The following is a 22335-nucleotide window of genomic DNA, read 5'->3' on the forward strand; positions in this document are numbered from 1 at the left end:
TAGGCAGATTGAATCTGTTAAGACTATCATAACTAAGCGCAGGAAAGCTCTTGCTCTCTCTATAAAGCAGCTACCTCTCCTGCATGCAGTTGAGGGTTCCTGAAAATATTGGAAGGCAGAACACGAGCCAGGTTCTGAGGGCTGATCACCCGAAGGCCCCCTCCCACTCACCGAATCTACTGAATCTTCCGCAGAGCGTAACGAATAACGAATATGCTGTTGTCTCTGTTGTCCCTTGTACGTCTGATAAGTGTGAGTATTGCTGTGTAAAGTTAGTTAAAGGTTTGATAAATAATAGTGTTAAGAGTAAGTTAGTTAGAAGTTTGTTAAATAGTATAGTTAGGAGTTTAGATAGATGTCAGACCTTATTATGAGTAAAATTAATGTAAATATAACTGATAAAAATCCCTGGGGTGTTATTGATAATTATTGGGACTTGGAAAAACCTCAAGGTATTTTCCTCTATTGTATTGCAGTTTGTTTATTATTACTGTTAATAGTTATCTGGCACCCACGCCTGTAAAAAGCTGATAAATAAAAAGTTATAGTTAAAAGCATTTTTAATAAAAGTTAAAAGATATGTAGTACAAGGCTGCCTGTTTCTGCACCTCTCTGGGGCTGGCCACATTCTCGAACCTTCCATTTTACCTCAACACCAGAAAAGGGTTTATTTTCCGCAAGATCCCATCTAGACTGGCACTTTTCTCCGGCAAAACCCCGAGCTGGAAAAAAGCGGCAGCCATGTTCATGCAAATGCTGCGGGGGATATTTAAATCCCCCGCGGATTTGCAATTCTGACTGGTCTCATTAGCATCCCTTTTCCGGAAAGGGGTGCCAATGTAGACACAGTCTGGCTGCCTGAATTTCCACAAAAGCACTGATCTCATGTAAAATCATCAGTGCTTTTCCAGAAAAACTATGCTGCTCTCGTTCGGGCAAAAGGGCCAGTGTAGACAGCATAGTACTGTTTGCCGCAAAAAAGCCCCGATTGTTAAAAAGGCGATCGGGGCTTCTTTGCGGAAAACTGCGTCTAGATTGGCCACGGATGCTTTTCCGCAAAAAATGCTTTTGCGGAAAAGTATCCTGACAATCTAGATGTGCTTTTCCGAAAATGCTTTTAACGGAAATGTTTTCCGTTAAAAGCATTTTCGGAAATTCATGCCAGTTTAGACATAGCCGAGGGGCTTACACTACGGCTACGTCTACACTGGCATGATTTTCCGGAAATGCTTTTAACGGAAAAGGTTTTCTGTTAAAAGTATTTCCAGAAAAGCGTGTCTAGATTGGCAGGACGCTTTTCCGCAAAAGCACTTTTTCCGGAAAAGCGTCCGTGGCCAATCTAGACGCGGTTTTCCGCAAAAAAGCCCCGATCGTCATTTTCGCAATCGGGGCTTTTTTGCAGAAAACACTACTGTGCTTTATACACTGGCCCTTTTCCTTAACAGTTTTCCGGAAAAAGACTTTTGCCTGAACAGGAGCAGCATAGTTTTTCCGGAAAAGCACTGATGATTTTACATTAGATCGTCAGTGCTTTTCTGGAAATTCAAGGGCCAGTGTAGACAGCTGGCAAGTTATTCCAGAAAAGCGGCTGATTTTCCGGAATAAGTGGCCAGTGTAGACACAGCCCCCCTACATGAGGGCCGACCATTTCTATTCCCAGCTGCACATGTGTACACACCAGTCACATGTGTACACCCTGTGGTCTCCATGCTGCCTAACTTATGGGGCTACGTCTACACTGGCCCCTTTTTTGGAAGGGGCATGCTAATTTTGAAAGTGGGAATAGGGAAATCCGCGGGGGATTTAAATATCCCCCGCGGATTTAAATAAACATGTCCGCCGCTTTTTTTCCGGCTTGGGGAAAAGCCGGAAAAAAACGTCTAGACTGGCCCGATCCTCCGGAATAAAGCCCTCTTCCGGAGGATCTCTTATTCCTACTTTCAGTCTAGACGCTTTTTTCCGGCTTTTCCCCAAGCCAGAAAAAAAGCGGCGGACATGTTTATTTAAATCCACGGGGGATATTTAAATCCCCCGCGGATTTCCCTATTCTGACTTACCTGCTTTGCATCCCTTTTCCGGAATTTGGGGCCAGTGTAGACGTAGCCGAGGGGTTTTGCCCGAACGGGAGCAGCACAGTATTTCTGCAAGAACACTGATGATCTTACATGAGATCGTCAGTGTTCTTGCAGAAATTCAAGCTGCCAGTGTAGACAGCTGGCAAGTTTTTCCGCAAAAGCAGATGATTTTGCGGAAAAACTTGCCAGTCTAGACAGCCTTGGGGCTCGTCTACACTGGCCCCTTTTCCGAAAGGGGCATGCTAATTTCACAGGTCGTAATAGGGAAATCCGCGGGGGATTTAAATATCCCCCGCGGCATTTAAATAAAAATGTCCGCCGCTTTTTTCCGGCTTTTAGAAAAGCCGGAAAAGAGCGTCTACACTGGCCCCGATCCTCCGGAAAAAAGCCCTTTTCCGGAGGATCTCTTATTCCTACTTCAAAGGAATAAGGAATAGGAATAGGAATAAGAGATCCTCCGGAAAAGGGCTTTTTTCCGGAGGATCGGGGCCAGTGTAGACGCTCTTTTCCGGCTTTTCTAAAAGCCGGAAAAAAGCGGCGGACATTTTTATTTAAATGCCGCGGGGGATATTTAAATCCCCCGCAGATTTCCCTATTACGACCTGTGAAATTAGCATGCCCCTTTCGGAAAAGGGGCCGGAGTAGACGTAGCCTTGCAGAAATACTTTTAACGGAAAAACTTTTCCTTTAAAATTATTTCCGTAAAATCATGCCAGTCTAGACGCAGCCTTTGACTCCTTCCCCCAGCCACTTGCCTGACCAGAATGACTCTCCTGTGACCACGTGGGGGCTCTGATGTCTCTGGTCTCAGTGCTGCCCAGAGCCCCTCTTCTTGCATGGCTGTGTTTGGAGGCCTGGCCGTCAGGCACATAGCTCACTTCTTTGCACCATTCTGCCCACCTGGACACACCCCCTAGTGCAGCCACGACTAACAGCAGTGCAGGGTGACTGGCACGTGGGCCAGCCCAGTGCAGCTGTGCCAAGGCCCAGGCCTGCTTCTTTCTCTCTCTGCATCAGCTGATGAGTCAGTGCATGCCAGAGCACTCAGGCAGGGCTTCCCGCAAACATCCTGCCAGGCCTCTGCTCTACGGCCACTTAGCAACCCACACCCCAAACAAACACCAGTCACAGTCCACCCCTTCTTACTGCACAGCCTGCACTCAGCTGCTGGGCCCTTCCGGTGCCATGGCCAGAGCAGAGCGTAGTACCCACTGGCTACGTCTAGACTGGCATGATTTTCCACAAATGCTTTTAACGGCAAAGCTTTCCATTAAAAGCATTTGCAGAAAAGAGCGTCTAGATTGGCACGGATGCTTTTCCGCAAAAGTACTTTTTGTGGAAAAGCGTCCGTGCCAATCTAGACGTGGTTTTCTGAGCCCAATGGGGATGAGGGCTCAGTGGCAGACAAGCTGGCTTAAGCCCTGGGAGCTGCTAGAAGCCAACTACCCAGCAAGTGCCTGCCCAGGGGGTCAGCTTCTCTCCTGGGCAGGGGCCCTGCTCCAGCTCCTCTTCCCCTGGGCCTGTGCCAGGGATGTGACCGAATCTATTCTGGGTGTGCCGGGAGCGGGAGCTTGGCTCGGCCCAGGGGATTTTAGCTCATAGACTGGGGCAGCCGAGGGCCGGCAGCAGCTGGATTCTCTGCTGGCCTCCTGGCCAGGGTGCACATGGCTCCCACCCCGGGGCTCAGTGGCTGAGAGGCAGCAGGGAAAGCCCACTGCTATGACGGAGGTGGGGGGTGGTCTCAGCTAAAGTGGAGTGCATGCTGGGCCTTTTCTCAAGTACGCAGGCTCAGCAGGGTGGAGCTGGGTCAGAACATGGCCAGAGCAGACAAGGACCACATGGTGCAGGGGAGGGGTATGTCCACCAGGCTCGTGCAGGTAGAAGGCAGCCATTCCTGTCCCTAGTGCCCCAGTTGATAGGTCATCTGGGGATGCACCGCTCCCTGCTCTGGAAGGGCCCAGCAGCTGAGTGCAGGCAGCGGCTTTTGTGGAAAAACTTGACAGCTGTCTACATTGGCCACTTGAATTTCTGCAAGAGCACTGACGATCTCATGTAAGAAATCAGTGCTTCTTGTGGAAATACTATGCTGCTCCCGTTCAGGCAAAAGTCCTTTTGCGCAAAAGCTTTTGCGCAAAAGGGCCAGTGTAGACAGCTCAGATTTTTTTTGCGCAAAAAAGCCCCGATAGCAAAAATGGCAATTGGGGCTTTTTTGCGCAAAAGCGCATCTAGATTGACCATGGACGCTTTGCCGGAAAAAGTGCTTTTGTGGAAAAGCATCTGTGCCAATCTAGACGCTCTTTTCCACAAATGCTTTTAACAGAAAACTTTTCCGTTAAAAGCCTTTGGGGAAAATCATGCCCGTGTAGACGTAGCCGAAAAGTAATTCTTCCGCTCTACAGGGTGAGGATTCGGCCTAGCTGGAGCATTGTGCCCTGTGGGCGGGAAGGGAGGCGGGCTCATACAAATGGGAGACAGGGAATGCAGAAAAATGCAAGAGAAACGACTGTGCGGGGCGTAGAAAGCATGAGCCTCTGAGGGAAGATTGGAAGGGAGTCTGCCAGAGGGGAGCTGCTAAGAGTTCTCAGGGCCATAAAAGGCTGCTAGGCAGAGAAGGGAGAACTTCTGGTTCTTCTGAAGCTTGGGGGGGCCAGAACGAGAAACAAGGGGCTGGGGCTGGAGCTGTAGCCCGCCAGCTGTTAGGGGAAACTTCCTGTAAGACGAGCAGGGTGGCTGAAGAGGAGCATCAAAGGCTTAGGAAAGCGATGTGCTTCCCGGGAGATGGCGGAAGAAGCAGAGAGAAGAGCCCACCGCGGGCCGGGCCAGACCAAGCCTGAACACAGAGCAGAGTCAGAGCAGAAGAAAAACACAAAACTAGCTGCAGTACAGAGAAAAAAAGCGAGGACAGGAACAGGAGCACTCCCTCGCCGTTCGCCCGCCGCTCAGTCTACTTTTTACAGCGAGCGCCAGGGGAAAGCGCGAACGCAGTCCCCCACTACCACAAATTATGCAGTCGAGTTTCCCGCATTTGGGGAAATCGCAGGGGTCAGCACACCCGCAGTGCAATGGATGAGCCTCACCCTGGGAAAACCACCTTCGTGATCATGGTATCTCCCCTGCCAGGTAAGTATGAGTTCCACCCGCACAACCACCGCCTGCCCCCCACCGCCCAAACCCTCTCACATCACGGGGGACGCCGCCTCGCGCACCCGCACCGCCGCGCCCCAAACGCTCCCCTGCCGCCCGCACCCGCCCCCAAGCCGCCCCCGACACCCACAACCGAGCCCCGCTCGCCCAAGGCGGGCCCCGCTCGCCAGCCCGCTCCCGCTCCCACAAGCCTCCGCTCGCGCCCGCATCTGCATACGTGCTCACGCCGCTCCGCCCCTCCGCCCGGGACACGCCCCCGCCCGCTCTCTCGCTCTCTCTCCCCTCTCCGGCCTGAGCCCCGCTTCGGCGGCGAGGAGCCCGGCGGCGCTGCTGCACCCCGACTCCCGACCCCGCCGGCGCTCTCCCCGGCTGCGGCCCGCACACCCGGCAGGGGCTGGCTCGGGCGGGGGCCGCCACTCGGGAGGCACCGGCTCCGTGCGGCTTCCGCTCTCGTCCCCCCCCCCCCCATCCCCCGACACCCCGGCCCAGCCGGGCCCGTCGCCCTCCGGAGCCGGGCGCATCCGGAGCACACGGGGGGGAGGAGGGGGGGGCAAGAAGGAAGCGGGGGTGGGGTGGGGGGAGAAGGCAGGAGCCCTCTGGGGAGGCACAGGAATCTTCCCCCCTCCCACTAGGGTGCTGTGTCTACACTGGGGTAAATCCTTTTTGTTAGCACTACATAGTCCTATATTTTGTTCTAGCTGGAGTAGACGAACACAACTACATCTGTATTGCAATTTAAAAAAAAAAGTAGCAAATGTTTACTCAGCTATAGCTCCATTTTCAAATAGATGCTGCTATCTGCAAGGTTCATTACAAGACACCGATATTTCCTTTCTATTTTTTCACACTATTGGGTAGCTTCACCGAAGCGAAGCCTCAAAAAATTGGGTACAAACTCGTAAATGTTCCTCTCCACGGAAATCTTTAGTAAAAGGCGAAAGATTTATACGATCTGAAGAGAAACCAGAGTATACCACAATCATGGCAGAGGCGCTACCAGAAAAACGGCGTCTGTTTCGCAGCTCACGGTGGCTACACCGGACCGTCTGCAAATCCCCACCCCTTCTGCAGCCTGTTTCTCTCCCGCGCTGACAGCCCGAGTTTTGCGTGGGAGCCAGGGGCTTTAGGCGCAAACTCTGCCCCATGGACGCGGGTGGCGAATCTCTGTGCGCAATGCATCATGGGTATGTAAATGAGCTCCCCTGGGTACGCCCGAGCGCGCGGAGAAGCCCCGATCTCCGAGCTGCGGCTGCAGCCCCTAGATCACTGCCGCGGGCCGGGCTGGGCAGCTGCTGCCGGTCCCACCGCTGTTCCGGGCGCAGGTTCCCCATTTGGGCCGGTAGCCTGGGGGTGCCGGGCTCCGCGCTTCCCTCGGGAGGGGCAGGCGGGCTTGGGGCGCTGGTTGCTGCCGCGTGTAAGGGCCGGGGCACGAGCCGCTGAACTGCCCCGGGGGCGGGCGGGTCAGCCACGGAGCCTACAGAGGATCCAGCCCGCCCCGCGGCAGCGAAGGCGGCGGCTTGTCCCCAGCCTCCAGCGCTGCAGCCTGCACCTGCGGCCCTTCTCGGTAGCCCGCCCGCTGGGATCGAGCCAGACCCCGGGACACCCGAGTGCGATTCTCCCCCGCCCGGGCCGGCTGGTGCTGCCCCCGGTTTGCTCGGGCTGTTTAAACACCTCAGTGTCCGCCCCTAGGAGCTTCCGCTCCCTAAAGGAGCCGGGTTCGTTCACAGCGCGGAACAGACCAGGAACAGGAACAGACCAGGAACAGAAACCCTGGCCCGGGCTCTAGCGCGGGGTTTGCAGCCCCCTCGTCTGGGAGCGTCACTGGAACCAGCCTCTGACACGTTCTGGAGAAGCCAAACCTGTTTTACTGGCCAGTTTTGCCATCGGCCCCGGACACTTTAGCACCCGCAATTGGCAAGGAATTAAAATACGTAACCCTTAACACTAAGAGAAAACAGTACACAACACTACTAGCAGATCAGACAATTGGCACATTATACAAAAAAACTAACCAGCGTGTTTGATTTCTAATGGTACCAACAGCGCTGCTATAATGAATTTGACCCTAGCATCAATTCTGCTTTTTTCACACCATCAGGGAGCTTCACCGAAATGAAGCCTCAAAAAATTGGGTACAAACTCGTAAATGTTCCTCTCCACGGAAATCTTTAGTAAAAGGCGAAAGATTTATACGATTTGAAGAGAAACCGGAGTATACAAAAGCTGCCGCAGAGCCGCTGCCAGGACCAGTACGTTATCTTCTAACATTAGGGCGACTGTTTTGCTCACCTGCGGAACCCCTCGCTGTTAGGAGAAATGGACTTGGACCTTTTCAATCCGAGTTTCAAAATCAGAACCCGGGTCACTGGGAGCAAAACCCGACTCTTGGAGGCAATCGCTTCACTGCTCGCAGTGCACTATGGGTAGGCAAATTTGTTTCTCTCACTTTTGCTGCGCTTTCCTCAGCTGAGCCCATATTGTGGTGATGGGGCAACTGTTCGGTCCTCCAGTCCTAATGAGGCTCAAAGGCATGGAGGACGCTCACCAGTCCCTTAATCAGAAGCAATCCCCACTCCCAACCCGCTGATCACAGGTGTAGGGAGGCTTTTTTTTTAGACTTTTCATTTTTTATTTTTAAAAATAACATTTGCATATATTTCTGTTTGGGTGATTTTGCTGCTTGGCTGGGGAGTGGGGCATCACGAATTTATGATCAGGAGAGCACAGCTGATATACAAGTATTCTTCTGCAAGAGGGCTTATCCCTGAGCGGGAGCGTGAAAGGATCTGCGCACGAAGCACTGATTTTGTACATTACAAAGTCAGCGCTCTTGTGCAAATTCAAGCGGCCAGTGTAGACAGCTTGCCAGTTTAGACGCACCCAGCCTGTGTCCCCAAATTCCATTGAAAGATGTGCCATGGTCTGCAAGTCATACACGTGGGCTGTGTCTAGACTGACAAGTTTTCCACAAAATCAGCTGCTTTTGCGGAAAAACTTGCCAGCTGTCTACACTGGCCGCTTGAATTCCCGCAAACGCACTGACTTCCTACTGTAAGAAATCAGTGCTTCTTGCGGAAATACTATGCTGCTCCCGTTCGGGCAAAAGCCCTCTTGCGCAAATCATTTGCGCAAGAGGGCCAGTGTAGACAGCACAGTACTGTTTTGGGCAGAAAAGCCCCCATGGCTAAAATGGCGATCGGGGCTTTTTTGCGCAAAAGCGCATCTAGATTGGCACGGACGCTTTTCCGCAAAAAGTGCTTTTGCGGAAAAGTGTCTGTGCCAATCTAGATGCTCTTTTCCGAAAATGCTTTTAACAGAAAACTTTTCCGTTAAAAGCATTTCTGGAAAATCGTGCCAGTCTAGACGTAGCCTGCATGTTTACAGGCCTGGAGATAACTTAATGGGGTTAGATGATCCCAGCTCTACTTCTCCCAATAGATACAGGACAATTAAAGCTAATGTGTAAAATCTAAAGGCCAGGAGCTTAATTCACGATTCCTTTTAATACAAATTACAGCTCCATATGAACCCAAGGCCCAGAATACATAGGTCTCTTAGGGTACGTCTAGACTACATGCCTCTGTCGCCAGAGGCATGTAGATTAGGCTACCAGACATAGTAAAATGAAGCGGCGATTTAAATAATCGCTGCTTCATTTAAATTTACATGGCTGCCGCGCTGAGCCGACAAACAGCTGATCAGCTGTTTGTCGGCTCAGCGCGATAGTCTGGACGCGCGGGTGTCGACATCAAAGGTATTTGTCGACCACCCAGGTAAACCTCCTGGGATAAGGTTTACCTGGGTGGTCGACAAATACCTTTGATGTCAGCTCAGCGCGGTTAAATGAAGCGGCGATTATTTAAATCGCTGCTTCATTTTACTACGTCTGGTAGCCTAATCTACATGCCTCTGGTGACAGAGGCATGTAGTCTAGACGTACCCTTAGTTACGTTCATACTAGTTTTCCGTACACAGAAAACGTTAGATCAGTAATGGGGAGTTATAAAGAATGTTTCACCTCCAACTGGTTGAAAAGCGACACAGGTCCTGATGAAGCAGTGGCTCCAGAGTGACTGGCCTCCCTCTCATGTCCTGTCATCTGAAGGAGAGGGCTGTATCTAGGGGTATGTCTACACTACAAAGTTAATTTGAATTAACGGATGTTAGTTCGAATTAACTTTGATAGGAGCTACACTAGCGCTCCGCTACTTCGAACTTAATTCGAGCTAGTGGAGTACTTAGTTCGAACTAGGTAAACCTCATTCTACGAGGACTAAGCCTAGTTCGAACTTACTAGTTAGAATTAAGGGGTGTGTAGTCCCTTAATTCGAACTAGTGGGAGGCTAGCCCTCCCCAGCTTTCTCTGGTGGCCACTCTGGCCAACACCAGGGAAACTCTATTGCCCCCCTCCCGGCCCCGGACCTCTTAAAGGGGCACGGGCTGGCTACGGTGCCCGTGCCAGGTGCAAGCCTGCCAGCACCCAGCTAGCAGACCCTGCACCTGGCACTGCTCGAGCCAGCCACCCGATGCCCCCCAGCCCTCCCCCTCTTCCCGGGACCAGGCTGGCGGCTCCCAGGAGCTTGCCCAGGACCACAAGAGGCGGGCACCCGCCTGGGCTAGTGCAGACATCGTGGACCTCATCCATGACCTCCGCACTAGGCACAGGAAAGCGGCCATCTAGGGCAGGAGAGCTGCCAGCCTGGCCACCCAGGAGCAGGTTTGCATGAAAATCAAGGTGGTCCACTGAGACCCCTGACCCTGAGCTTACAATGGCCGTACTGGGTCAGACCAAAGGTCCATCTAGCCCAGTAGCCTGTCTGCCAACAGCGGCCAACACTAGGGACCCTGGAGGGGATGGACCAAAGACAGTGACCAAGCCATTTGTCTCGTGCCATCCCTCTCCAGCCTTCCACAAACTTCGGGCAGGGACACCACTCCTACCCCCTGGCTAATAGCACTCCATGGACCCAACCTCCATGAATTGATCTCACTTCTCTTTAAACTCTGTTCTAGCTCTAGCCTTCACAGCCTCCTGCAGCAAGGAGTTCCACAGGTTGACTATTTGCTTTGTGAAGAAGAACTTTCTGTTGTTAGTTTGAAGCCTGCTACCCATTCCTTTCCTTTGGTGTCCTCTAGTCCTTCTATTATGGGAACTAATGAAGAACTTTTCTGTATGCACCCTTTCCACCCCACTCGTGCTTTTATAGACCTCTATCATATCCCCCCTCCATCTCCTCTTTTCTAAGCTGAAAAGTCCCAGTCTCTTTAGCCTCTCTTCATATGGACCTGTTCCAAACCCCTGATATTGTAGTTGCCCTCCCCTCTCCCACCTCCTTTTCCCAGTCTCCCCCAGTCTTGTTCAATAAAGAGAGATTCTATTTTTGAACACAATTGTCCTTTATTTTGTACATCAGAAAGGGGGGCTAGGGAGAGGTAAGTAGAAGGAGGTGAGGGAGGAATGGGGTACGAGCCCCCGATGGGGAGGACTGGGCTGGCTCTGTGGGCTCCTCGGGGTGGAAATTCTCCTGAAGCCCCTTGATTGATCCCCCCTCCGGATGGCAGCCTGCGGCAAGTGCAGCCAGTCTGATGGCCGAGTGCTGTGATGTGCCCAGTGTGGGTACTCCAGGCAATCCAAACCAGGACTGCTTTGCAAGCGGGGCACCCCTGAGAACTGTCTGTCTGGGGTGGGGGTTGGATCTCTTTAAGCACAGCCCTCGGCTAGCCTGAGGCAGCAGCTCCATGCTCTAAGTCCTCATCCGATGCCCTGCCGGCACTGCTTCTGGCAATCCTTAACCCGGGTTCAGGGTCCACAAAACGCTAATTCGGACTAGTTTTTTAGTCTGGATGCGTTAGTTCGAATTAGCTTAGTTCGAATTAACTAAGTTAGTTCGAGTTAGCGCTGTAGTGTAGACGTACCCTAAGTTAGTTCGAGTTAGCGCTGTAGTGTAGACGTACCCTAAGTTAGCTCGAGTTAGCGCTGTAGTGTAGACGTACCCTAAGTTAGTTCGAGTTAGCGCTGTAGTGTAGACGTACCCTAAGTTAGTTCGAGTTAGCGCTGTAGTGTAGACGTACCCCAGAAACGCTCGTGATCCCATCCACATGTTTTGTTAGTCTTTAAGGTGCTACTAGACTATTTGTTGTTTCTTAAGTTCTCCCTCACATGCTCAGGCCTCACTCAGGGAGCTAGGGCCCGACACCTCCTTGGAGATTAGAACCCGCCCTTCCTCTGGAGCGGTCAGCCCAGCCGGGTGGGGCTGTTTTGCTCAAGGGGGCAGCTAGCAGGCGAGTAGCAAGCGCTTCCCCGGGGTGTGTATGGCTATTCCCGAGGAGAGCCGGGCTGTTCCCAGGGCCCAGCGCGCGGGGCGTCTGTCCGAGGGGCAGCCATGGGGGGTGTCCCGGGGCCCCCCCCGCACTGGAGCAGGGGCAGCGCGCGGGCGCAGGGCACGTGGCGGGTCTGGGCCCAGGGAGAAGGGGGCGTGGCCGGCCCGCCACGCGCGCAGCAGAACGCTCCTGAGTCCGGGCAGCAGCAGCCGCGCCCGAAACCCGGACGAGAAACCGCCCCCACCCCTCCCAACGGAAGGCGCGTAAGCCCCTGCGTATCACGTGCTTGGGTCGCTGTGGAATGTCGTAAGCGGGGCTCGGCGCTATGACGTGCCCGTCTCGCGAGATCTCGGCCCCACAAACCGCCCCGTGAGCCTTTGCGGCCCCTCTTTGCAGCCGGCGCCGCTCGGGATGGGTGAGTGAAAGGCCGCGGCTCCGGGCCTGCCGCCATCCGCCGCCATCCGCCCGCGGGCCCGGCAGCGCGAGCCCCTGTGGCGGCGGGCTGGGGGCCGGAGGGTGCGGCGGGGCTGCGGGGCTCTCGATCGTGGGCTGCCGCTGCTGTTGCGGGGCGGGGGCGAGGGAAGATCCCGGGGGCTGGCGTAGCCTCGCTGCCTTCTGGGGGTGGGCCGGCCTGGAGCCCAGAGTTCGGGGGGGGGGCCGGGGCTCCCGATCCTCCCTCTCCCCAGCTGGCGCGCGGGGTCTTGCAGCGGGCGCGAGGCCTCAGCGCAGGCCGGCCCGCCCTGCACCCCTGTGGGTGCGAGCTCGGCGGGGCGGGCCGCTTGCAGGGCTCGTGGCCGCAAAGGCCCCCGTCGGGGAAGCGACAGTTTCCTTTCTTGCCATGTGCTGCTTTGCTGCACCCTGAGTATCCGTGATGAAGCTTTTCTAATTGCTGCATTATGCTGAATGCACCATGTGGAAATCAACCTTGGAGAGCTGAGTACTCAGAGCCTCGCTGGTGTACGACCTGGCTGACGGGTCTTCCTACCTGATCTGCTGCTCTGTGGTTTAACCCAGGTATCTCTAGGGACAACTGGCACAAGCGCCGCAAGACTGGGGGCAAAAGGAAGCCCTACCACAAGAAGAGGAAGTATGAGTTGGGGCGACCTCCTGCCAACACCAAGGTGGGAGATTTGGACTTTCGGGGTAACTGGCTGTTGCTCCCCTGGCTAGTTTAGAAAATGCTGTGTTCGTTTCTGCCCGCCTACTACAGTAGGAAACTGCCCTGCTTTATCAATAAACTAGTTTCTGCCTATGTTCCTCTCAGCAGGGGCATTCTCCTGTTTGGGATTTTGACATTGTTCGTTCAGGGTTTTATGCAGTTAGGAGGCAATTGGAATGATGAGAACTTTGCCTTAGGTGGGTGCTGTGAGCCATTTTGGTTGCAGTTACTGCACCTGCCAATGCTAGGATCTGTCATAGTTACACTGACCATGTTGCCTTTTAGCCTGAAACTCCCAATCTGCTTACTCCTGAGAATATTGAATTTGTAGTTTGACACAGCTATGTTGTTTTGTTGTGACAGATTGGCCCACGCCGAATTCACACGGTGAGGGTTCGTGGTGGTAACAAGAAATATCGGGCTCTACGCTTGGATGTCGGCAATTTCTCTTGGGGCTCTGAATGTAAGTACAGAGATTAGAATACAGGCTTCCCACATTTCAAAAGCTACCCAGTCTTTCTCCTGCTGTGTCCGCTATCAGTGCTAATGCTGGCCTGGAGAAATGCTACAAGCAAGCAGCATGGATGCTGATCTTCAGCAATGCGGTTGTCTGTACAGGGTTTGGTTCTGGAACAGTGTGAACAATGATGATAACTTTTACCTTAGGTGGGCTTATTAGGAGTCGTGGTGGGCTCTGTTAAGCTCACAGTGATAGGAATGTCATAGTTACACTGAGTACACTGTTCACAGAAGCTCATGTCTCAGTTGGGAGCAACTATCATGGAGTTTTCATGTGAAAACAAATGCTTGTCAAATGACTTGTGTGGTGCACAGATACAAACAGAGAACACACTCCTCGTCCTACAGTGTTTGTCTAAATCCAGACAAAACAGTTCAGGAGAAAGAACATGAGGGTTCTTGACAAGAATGGTTTGCTGGAATAAGTGGAATTGAAAGAGAATGTACCTGCAACAGGAGTGGAGGGCAGGGAAGAGGTTTTGGGAAGGGGGTCAGGCATTAAGTTGAGAAGCTGGGGGTATGTAACTCTTCTACTGTCATCTGTACTCTTGAAGGCCAGGAGTGTGTTTTGCTTATACAGTGTTGAAACCAGCAGCCTCAATTCCTGAGCCTTTTAGATGCTTCAGTAATACAAATAATGAATAGTAAATCTGATGCAGGTTAACAGTCACTGAAAGCTGGCCTGCCTGACATTAGGTAAAGCAGGGCTGGTCTCTTTCCAGTTACTGGTGTAAGGATGTTAAGTAGCGTGTATTTCGCTACTCGAATAGTCGGTGCATTTTTCATCAACTATTTGATTAGTCGGTATGGCGGGGCTGCCCCATTGAAATGCTGTAGCATGCATGGAGGCTGAGATCAGCTGGGGACTCCCCAGCTGACCCTGAGCTCCACGTGGCGCTGCTGCTTTGAAACGCTGTGGTGGTGTTTCAAAGGAGCAGCACTACACAGCTGATCCCGGGCTCTGTGCCGCACTGCCCCTTTGAAGTTACCCCCCTGTTCCCCACCTTGCTGCCTCTATCTGATAGAGGCAGCAAGTGGGGGGGAAGCAACTACTCAATTAGTCCTTAACATCCCTATACTGTTGTACGTGGTCTCTACCATGTACTTTATACTGGTGTACATGGTTTTACCCCACTGTGGTCTCTAAAGGCTTGTGGAGGGTGGGAAACCCGCCTTACAGCTTGGATTACAAAGTAAAGTCTTCTTTCAGATGAGGGGGAGATCCGGGGAGGATGATGATACACAATAGTTAGTGCCCACGTGCCGTTTATGTGCACCCATGGAACAATCTGGGCTGGCCTCGCCTTCGGGCGTGTGGCGCATGCATGGCCCCGCCCCCAGGCGCGCGGCCTGTGAGCGTCCCCGCCCCCGGGCGCCTGGCAGCCCCAAAAGGTTGGCGACCACTGAGTTAGAGCATCCAGTAGTTGGAGGATAAACTTTGGAGGAGGTGTGGCTCCTGGTGAGGGTTGAGCATTGAAGATGCTGTGTTGTCTGCTTTGTGTTTTATGTCGCAGCTGTTATAAAAGCTCATTTTGGGCCTCGTCTTGACTTGTGCGGGGTTTCATGAATTCCCTTATTTTCCAAGGCTGCACCCGCAAGACCAGAATCATTGATGTCGTCTACAACGCTTCCAACAATGAGCTGGTGCGGACAAAGACGCTGGTCAAGAATTGCATCGTTCAGATTGACAGCACCCCGTACCGACAATGGTATGAAGCCCACTATGCCTTGCCCCTGGGACGCAAGAAGGGCGCTAAACTGGTACGTGCTCGGCTGAGAGATCTGTGTTTGATGCTCGGTGAATCATGCCAGTCTCTCTGCTTGGCAGGGAGTGCAGAGTCTGCACTCCTGCCTTGAATACCGTTAATGCCTCTTGTACATGGTGTCTGAGAATTGCATTTGGCACCATCTCTAGCCATTTGAAATGTTCTCATTTGGAGTCATATGGCTGTTCAAAAGCCAAGGCTGGTTCCTTAAAAAGTTTTCTATCCTCCCCCCCCAGGGGTATAGCACCTGGCAGGGTTAGATGAGTGGGGGGGTCTCTGCCCCCATAAAGCTTCCTCGTCTTCTGATGATGATAACTTTGTCCAGTTCTGCTGCTGAGTGGAGAGCGATGACAACTTGTGACTCTGAAGAAGACTTTGCAGTGGGCGAGTTCAGCTCCTTGTTTGGGATTTAATCTGTAAATATTACCCTTATTGGGTGATGCTGACTGATTAACTGGCGGCCCCCCCCCCCCCCCGCAGGATCCTGGTTAAGCAGTTAGCTGGTTATAAACGTAACGTTTAACCGGTTAGCTGATTAAATGGGATTTTACATCCCTGGCCCACACATCAGGGAGTAAACATCTGCTCCTAGAGTTGATTTCTGTATGTTAGTCAGTTATATAGGAATTTGGGTCGTGCCTGCAGTGTTTTTTTTGGAAGGGGCTAGTTTGGACTGCTCCCCTTTACTGTTGGATAGTGTGTGATGGGTGTGGGTTGCTGGGTTGCTCAGTTAATATAGTTTGGAGACGAATTCCGATGCTTGCCTCACTGTGTCTGGTGGGGGAAAGTGAGACTACGTTCATTTCAGGAGGAGGGTAGATGAGACTTTCTGTGGTTTTGGGGAAGGGTTGCTTTGCCCGTAGAGTGCACATCCCTTCAGGAGTCTGATCCCTGGCCCTGTCAACTAACAGCAAAGTCTGGTTGGGGTTACAGCTGCTTTTCACGCCTTGCATCTTAGGCTTTTGGCAAGCGCAGGTGGCACATTGTATGTGCATGGGAAATGACGAACAGCAGACATTGGCAGAAGAGGGAGGAATAAATTCATTCTGTCAGTGGCCACCTTTCCTACTCTGTACGTAGCCAGGCACGTTTTGGGTTAGGACTGTTGCAGCGTAGTGTTCATCAAAGTGGTACTGGAAATACAAAGTGCCTGTCTGCCATGAGTTGGGTACTGTGCTCTAAAATCAGCCTTTTCCTGTGTAAACAACATCTGCTCCTTTCCGGACTTGGAAGGAATATAGAGATTACACTGCAGAAGGGGGGTGAAGTGAGAGACTTCCACCAAATAGATGGCCAGCCATCCAGTTGAATGCAGCCTGTTCAGTCCTTTCTCTGGCTTTGTTTCAGACTCCGGAAGAGGAGGAAATCTTAAACAAGAAGCGGTCAAAGAAGATCCAGAAGAAATATGATGAGCGGAAGAAGAACGCCAAGATCAGCAGCATCCTGGAGGAGCAGTTCCAGCAGGGAAAGCTGCTTGGTGAGTCCCAGGGAGGGAGAACGCAGTGAACTGTAAGACACAAAGGAAAGGTGCCAAGGCAGAAGCTAGTCTTGCTCAGGTTTCTAAAGTCCGGTCTGGATTAGCCAGCAATTATTTAACAAATGTCGAGATTCAAAAAATTAGTGTTATAACCATTAAAGCACAAATTATGAGCATGAGATATCAAATTATATCAAGTAAATTAAATCAAACCCTTAAATGCTAAAATAGCGCACTCTATAAGCATTGATAATTCTGGTTGGAAATGTTTGCTTCATCAGTTTGTGTTGTGAAATAGACATTTACCAATTAAAAGACCAAACAAACCAAAAACAATGGTAAAGCTAGATACATTTGTGGAGGTTAGGTCCATAAAAGGCTGTTAGCCAGGGGATAAAACGGTGTCCCTGGCCTCTGTTTGTCAGAGGCTGGAGATGGATGGCAGGAGACAAATCGCTTGATTGTTGTCTTCGGTCCTTCCCCTCTGGGGCACCTGGTGCTGGCCACTGTCGGCAGACAGGATACTGGGCTAGATGGACCTTTGGTCTGACCCAGTACGGCCGTTCTTATGTTCTTAATGCTTTAAAGCCTAGTTGTAAAATGTTTCACTGGATATTACCTAGGGATGTGAAGGACTAGTTGCTCTCCCACACCTTTCTGGCTCTATCAGATAGAGGCAGCAAGAGGGGGGAAAGGAGAAGGGGTTCTTCAAATCGGCAAGGCCATTTGAAGCTCGGGGCCAGACTCTGGGTTCCACGCAGTGCTGCCATTTTGAAAAGCCGTGTGCAGCCCGGGCCAGTGTTTGCCTGGAGGAATCACAGCCGGGGGAGGGGGGGGGGAAGAAGAGCCACATGTGTCCACAGGGAGCCGTGCAGGTAAATGCCCCCCATTGCCCTCACATACTCCCCCCTGATGCCGCACCTCCATCCTGCTCCTGCACCCTTCCTTCAGCCCAGCACTCCCACACTGCTCCTGCATCCTGTCACCCACGCAGACCCTCCACCCCACAGCCTGCTCCTGCAACTTCCCTGCTGCCCACACCCCACACCTCCAGCTTGCTTGTTTTTTGCCTCTTGCTTTTGTTTGTGGTCCCTCCCTGATTTTTCTGTGGGTCAGTGGCCCCCAGTCCAAAAAAGTTTCCTCATCCCTGCTCTATATGGCGTGTAGAGGGCTGGGAGAAACTACCAGGCAGCTGTGGCTTGATAATCTGGCTTTTCTCTGGTAAGACTTGCTGATATAAAAATCCTAAGGCCAGGTTTGCACTGCAGGCCTCTCTAATGCCGATGCTCAGGGCTGTGGAAAAATCCACATTTGAGTGCCATGTCACACCTAGGGATGCTAAATGTAGATTATTCAACTAATCAAATAGTCAATGGAATTTCCATCGACTAGTCGATAAAGGTGCCTCCGCCTTTAAGTGCCATAGGGAGCATGGGGTGAGTGGGGGACTCCAGCAGCCCCCTGCTCTTGAAATGTACAAGAGCACTGTGATAGAGGCAGCAAGTGGGGGTGGGGGAGGAAGCGACTAGTCGAGTCGCTAGTTGACTGTCCGATAAACATGCTTATCGGTTAGTCGACTAGTCGCTTACATCCCTAGTCACACTGACCTAACCCCCAGGGTAGATGGTGCAAGGTGAACAGGGGAATCTCTCCTGCTGGTGTAGCCGCGCCGTCTGTACCTGCTGTAGTGCTTTAATGAAGGCAAGCCCTAATTCTACTCTCTCTGCGGTAAGGCAGCTTTTGGGCGCTTAACAAGTAACAGCTTTTAGCTACCTGCCGTTATACATGGGTGGCCTGGTACTCTGAAGTCTTCTGGTGATGAGATCTCTGTCCAGTTCTGCTACTGAATTTGAATGATGACAATTGGGAGATCTGAAGAGGACTTCCCTAGTGCCGGCCCCGCCTTACAGCTGTGCTTGAGCGGGATCCTCTTAGGCAGATGCTTATGGTCATACTGGCTTGTCTGAAGACCTGTTACTGGTCTTGGCTTCAGGAGGCCTGTGCAAGAAAGATTGACAGCAGAGGGCAAGGGACAGTCCAGCTTGTTTGGCTTGACGCTGTGGTTTGAGAGTCTGTAGGGGTGAGCTCCCGTTTCCCCCGCCCGCCCTAATGTCTGACTTCTCGTTGTAGCATGCATCGCCTCCAGACCTGGACAGTGTGGCCGAGCGGATGGCTATATTCTGGAAGGCAAGGAACTAGAATTCTACCTGAGGAAGATCAAGGCCAGGAAAGGCAAATGAATGTACAATACACAACTAAGAGACCGAATAAAAACCCCAGAGTCTTGTGATAAAAGGGTCGTGTGCGCATTTGTGTGGTGCGAGGCTTGTGATGCTGCTTTCTCCCACGGAAATGGGAAAGCAAAGGGGCTGTAACTGGGGATTTCTGCTCTCTCCCTGCTTTCAGTCAGTCCAAGACCAGGTTGGACCCCTGTGCCCCACAGTGCTGAGATGGGGCCCACCAGGAAATGTATTGGAGTGACTTAATGGGCCTGACACAAACGTGGAGAAAGAGGGTTTGTTAACGACTTAGTTTGTGTGGCAGCTCCTAGTCTACACCGGGGGTGGGGGAACCTTAGGTGCAGGGGCCAGAGGTGACCCCCAGTTTGCCTGGATCCAGCCCTGGGGGCCCCCTCCAGTATTGGGGAGCCTGTGCTGGTGCATCAGCCCCCACAAGTCTCCTGCCGGGCTGGAGCACACACAATCTACTAGCCTGCGCCCCCCCAGGCTCTGGTGTGCAAGGGGAGTTTGGGGAGTGTCTTTCCTTCTCAGTTGGGGGGCCATGTTGGTTCTTTTTTTTTTTTTTTCTTCCCTTCTCACTTGTGTGCGGCCCCCGACTGATTTTTTTTTTTTTTTCCTCTGTGGGTCAGCGGCCCCCGATCCAGAAAAAGTTCCCCACCCCTGGTCTACGCCATTGATGTGGGCTGGTGGTGCAACGCTGGCTGTCCTAGATCGGCTAACTTCAGTTGCTGATGGAAAGGGGTATCTTTCTACACCACTATGTTAGCTGGAAATGGAGGTTCCTAGATTGAAACAGACCTGTGGCTTGTCTAGCCTGTTCTGGGTGACTAGACTGGATTTATTATAGGAGGAGTTAACTCAATGCTGCACCAGTGGGGCCTTTTTGCTGGGTGATGGGAAAATTTCCATTTCCTGTTCTGGACACTGGTTTCTGCCTGTTAATTAATTTACATTTTGTACAGAGATTTGGCTAATAGGTTTGGGGCACCTAGTGGCTTGTTTTAGTTTCAGATGGACATTTGTGGAACCTCTTAGGCTCGGGTAACTTTCTAAATCTTACTGAGCCATTTTAGTCAATATTCTGTTACTTTGAGTCCTCTGTTACTCCTCCAAGTGCCCTCCCCCTGCATTTATTTTGAACTTGTACGTTTAACCCAAGTGTACGGGTTCTTGGGTGAGATGTTAGAACTGGTGCTGCACTGTCAAGTGTCTGGTTGGTCTTCCCCTTGACCTCCTCAGTCTCATTGCAGTGCAAGATAAACTCCCTTCTAGCAGAAGGGTCAGGCTGCTTCAGTGGTCTGTCTCTTTCGATGGTTGGGTACAAGCTTCCCTTTCCCTGTACTAGACCTGGTGGATCAGTCGCTGCGGCGTGGATCCACCTTGTCGTGGAGATGTGCCCTAAGAAAGGTGTAGACTTCTTTGATCCATAACTAGAATTCACCTTGACTTGGAAACTGGCTTAATCAGCTTGGTGGTGAGCGCCTATCCTCCAGGGCTGGTGCAGAAGGTGCACAGCAGAGGCATCAAAACCTTTATTTACCCTGTGATCCAGTTTCTGGAGAATACGAGCTGCTGTTTTAGGGTGGGGGGAAGTTATTCTTCAGCCCCTGTGATGACAGAATCTACTAAACCAGTGTAGCTCTGCTTGTATTTTCCTGCTTACAGACAATCTGAAATCTCTCTAAGATGGGCACTGGCTTTCATACACTCTTCATGTAACTTCCCTGTGTTCCCAGCTACTTAGAGTAACATATGTACAGAAAATGCATGGGGAAAAAGGCCATGTACACAGTTGCTGACCCCACTTTCCTATTTTTACCTAAAACTGACACCACTCTTGGTCTTTGTATACATCTCTGTACAAAGAGCACCTATAGCCTATATAGCCATAAAAAAGGATTTTTTTTGTGCAAAATGGCCCCATATACACCGCGTTTTTTCCACAAAAAGGATCGGAACATAATATGCAAATGAGTGGGAGAAATGCTAATGAGCACTTCATTTGCATTTCCTCTTCCACAAAAACCTGACAGTGTAGACGGAGCCTAAGGGGGAGGAGACTTTTACGTGTGGCTGAGCTGTTCTATCAGAGGATTTGCACACACTCCAGAGGGACCTGCCAGCAGTGAAGAGTTCTCAAATCTAGTCTGGAGTGGCAGAGAAGAGTTGAGTGACCCCTCCAGTGTACTGGAGGGCTTGTCTACATAGGAGAGAGCCTAGAATAACAATTCACAGCCCGCTTACTGCTCAGTAGCTTCCCGGTCTAGACAGGTCTTTGATTACATTACTTTCTTCTTTAAACATGTAATGGTTTCAAAACCACCCTGTCTGTAGATTTTTCTTACAAATGGATGGGAATCCATGCACTGCACTTGAGCTACGTATATTTTTAAATCAGAAAAGTTTGTGTGTGCGCCAATGACATTGTACAGTGCAATATAAAATGGTGATGCTACAACTTACTTCTCCAGAATTCTTTTTAGTGCCCAAGAACCAAAGCCTGTGGGGTAGAAGGAAAAGGGCTTTGGAGCATGTGCAAAGGCCTCATAAAACCCACCACTGGCCTCGGTGCTCACTGCAGTCAGAATGAGAGGTGTGGATAGGTTTGGTGTGTCTTACTGCAGCATATTCGACAGTGTTTCACACGGGCTGTGTCTAGACTTGCCAGCTGTCTACACTGGCCGCTTGAATTTCCGCAAGAACACTGACGATCTCATGTAAGATTGTCAGTGTTCTTGCGGAAATACTGTGCTGCTCCTGTTTGGGCAAAAGCCCTCTTGCGCAAATGCTTTTGCGCAAGAGGGCCAGTGTAGACAACGCGGTATTGTTTTGCGCAAAAAAGCCCCGATTGTGAAAAAGGCGATCGGGGCTTTTTTGCGCAAAACCGCGTCTAGATTGGCACGGACGCTTTTCCGCAAAAAGTGCTTTTGTGGAAAAGCGTCCGTGCCAATCTAGACGCTGTTTTCCGCAAATGCTTTTAATGGAAAAACTTTTCCGTTAAAAGCATTGGCGGAAAATCATGCCAGTCTAGATGTAGCCTCAATGTCTGAGACTCGGAGAGGCAATGCAGGATCAAATTCACCCTTGAGGTAATGGTACCTCCCCAGGGAAGGTTGGGGGATGAATACCTGTCTACTGCCATCCTGAATTTGGCTGTTTGCCCCACAGTTCACACAAGCACCATGAATCACCTTTACTTCACCCCCTAAGAAATGCTAAAGGTGGGTGAGAGAAAGAGCAGAGCCTGAAAAAAATCACTTCCTGTACCCCAACTCCTCACCGGTGCACATGGAGCATATTCTCTGTTGCATGGATGGGGGGGCGGTAGGCGGAATGAGGCACAGAGCTTGTTGAAAGTCACACAGCAATTAAATAGCAAAGTAGGAAATAGAATCCAGGCCTGCTGATTAGGATTATGCCTAACCCATATGTCATACTACCACGATTCCCTTTGTTCCTGGCTCCCTGCTTCAAGCATGGGAATATTCCGTTGGAGAGAGCTGCACTCAACATCTGGTGGCCATACAAGATGGGGGACTCATGCTGGGAAGTGGCAGCTCTGGAAAAGATTTGACCGTGGTGAATAGTCAGCTGATCATGAACCCCCAGGGTGACGCAATGAGATCCTGGATGT

General features: G+C 51.6%; 1 protein-coding gene and 8 non-coding genes across 9 annotated transcripts; 6 read left to right on the plus strand and 3 right to left on the minus strand.

Moving 5' to 3' along the window:
- Positions 1-5039: 5039 nt before the first annotated feature.
- LOC142830706 (U1 spliceosomal RNA) lies at positions 5040-5203 on the minus strand. The gene has a single exon (XR_012906148.2). It is a non-coding gene; the product is annotated as a U1 spliceosomal RNA (small nuclear RNA).
- An 872-nt stretch (positions 5204-6075) lies between these two features.
- LOC112544391 (U5 spliceosomal RNA) lies at positions 6076-6191 on the minus strand. Its single transcript, XR_003087734.2, has one exon. It is a non-coding gene; the product is annotated as a U5 spliceosomal RNA (small nuclear RNA).
- A 1128-nt stretch (positions 6192-7319) lies between these two features.
- On the minus strand, positions 7320-7435 carry LOC112544400 (U5 spliceosomal RNA). Its single transcript, XR_003087743.3, has one exon. It is a non-coding gene; the product is annotated as a U5 spliceosomal RNA (small nuclear RNA).
- Positions 7436-11815: 4380 nt separating this feature from the next.
- Positions 11816-18756, plus strand: RPS8 (ribosomal protein S8). The gene is made up of 6 exons (XM_075935826.2): positions 11816-11955; positions 12555-12661; positions 13063-13162; positions 14804-14979; positions 16332-16461; positions 18592-18756. Exons 1-6 carry the CDS (start codon positions 11952-11954, stop codon positions 18699-18701), a joined length of 627 nt encoding a protein of 208 aa, XP_075791941.1. The 5' UTR covers positions 11816-11951; the 3' UTR covers positions 18702-18756.
- Positions 12400-12484, plus strand: LOC112544393 (small nucleolar RNA SNORD55/SNORD39). Its single transcript, XR_003087736.3, has one exon. It is a non-coding gene; the product is annotated as a small nucleolar RNA SNORD55/SNORD39 (small nucleolar RNA).
- Positions 12869-12974, plus strand: LOC112544396 (small nucleolar RNA SNORD46). Its single transcript, XR_003087739.2, has one exon. It is a non-coding gene; the product is annotated as a small nucleolar RNA SNORD46 (small nucleolar RNA).
- LOC112544394 (small nucleolar RNA SNORD38) lies at positions 15284-15356 on the plus strand. Its single transcript, XR_003087737.2, has one exon. It is a non-coding gene; the product is annotated as a small nucleolar RNA SNORD38 (small nucleolar RNA).
- Positions 18271-18342, plus strand: LOC112544395 (small nucleolar RNA SNORD38). Its single transcript, XR_003087738.1, has one exon. It is a non-coding gene; the product is annotated as a small nucleolar RNA SNORD38 (small nucleolar RNA).
- Positions 18757-19895: 1139 nt separating the features above from the next.
- On the plus strand, positions 19896-20027 carry LOC112544398 (small nucleolar RNA SNORA35). Its single transcript, XR_003087741.2, has one exon. It is a non-coding gene; the product is annotated as a small nucleolar RNA SNORA35 (small nucleolar RNA).
- The last annotated feature ends 2308 nt before the right edge of the window (positions 20028-22335 follow it).

This window comes from Pelodiscus sinensis, chromosome 9, assembly GCF_052426305.1.
Source record: "Pelodiscus sinensis isolate ZL-2025 chromosome 9, ASM5242630v1, whole genome shotgun sequence".
In the NCBI taxonomy this organism is placed as follows: Eukaryota; Metazoa; Chordata; order Testudines; family Trionychidae; genus Pelodiscus; species Pelodiscus sinensis.

Excerpts from the sequence above, each read along its gene's own strand:
- RPS8 (XM_075935826.2), top strand. Across the intron at positions 12,662-13,062 it reads GACCTCCTGCCAACACCAAG|ATTGGCCCACGCCGAATTCA; the intron begins GTGGGAGATTTG and ends TTGTTGTGACAG. Across the intron at positions 14,980-16,331 it reads GCAAGAAGGGCGCTAAACTG|ACTCCGGAAGAGGAGGAAAT; the intron begins GTACGTGCTCGG and ends GCTTTGTTTCAG.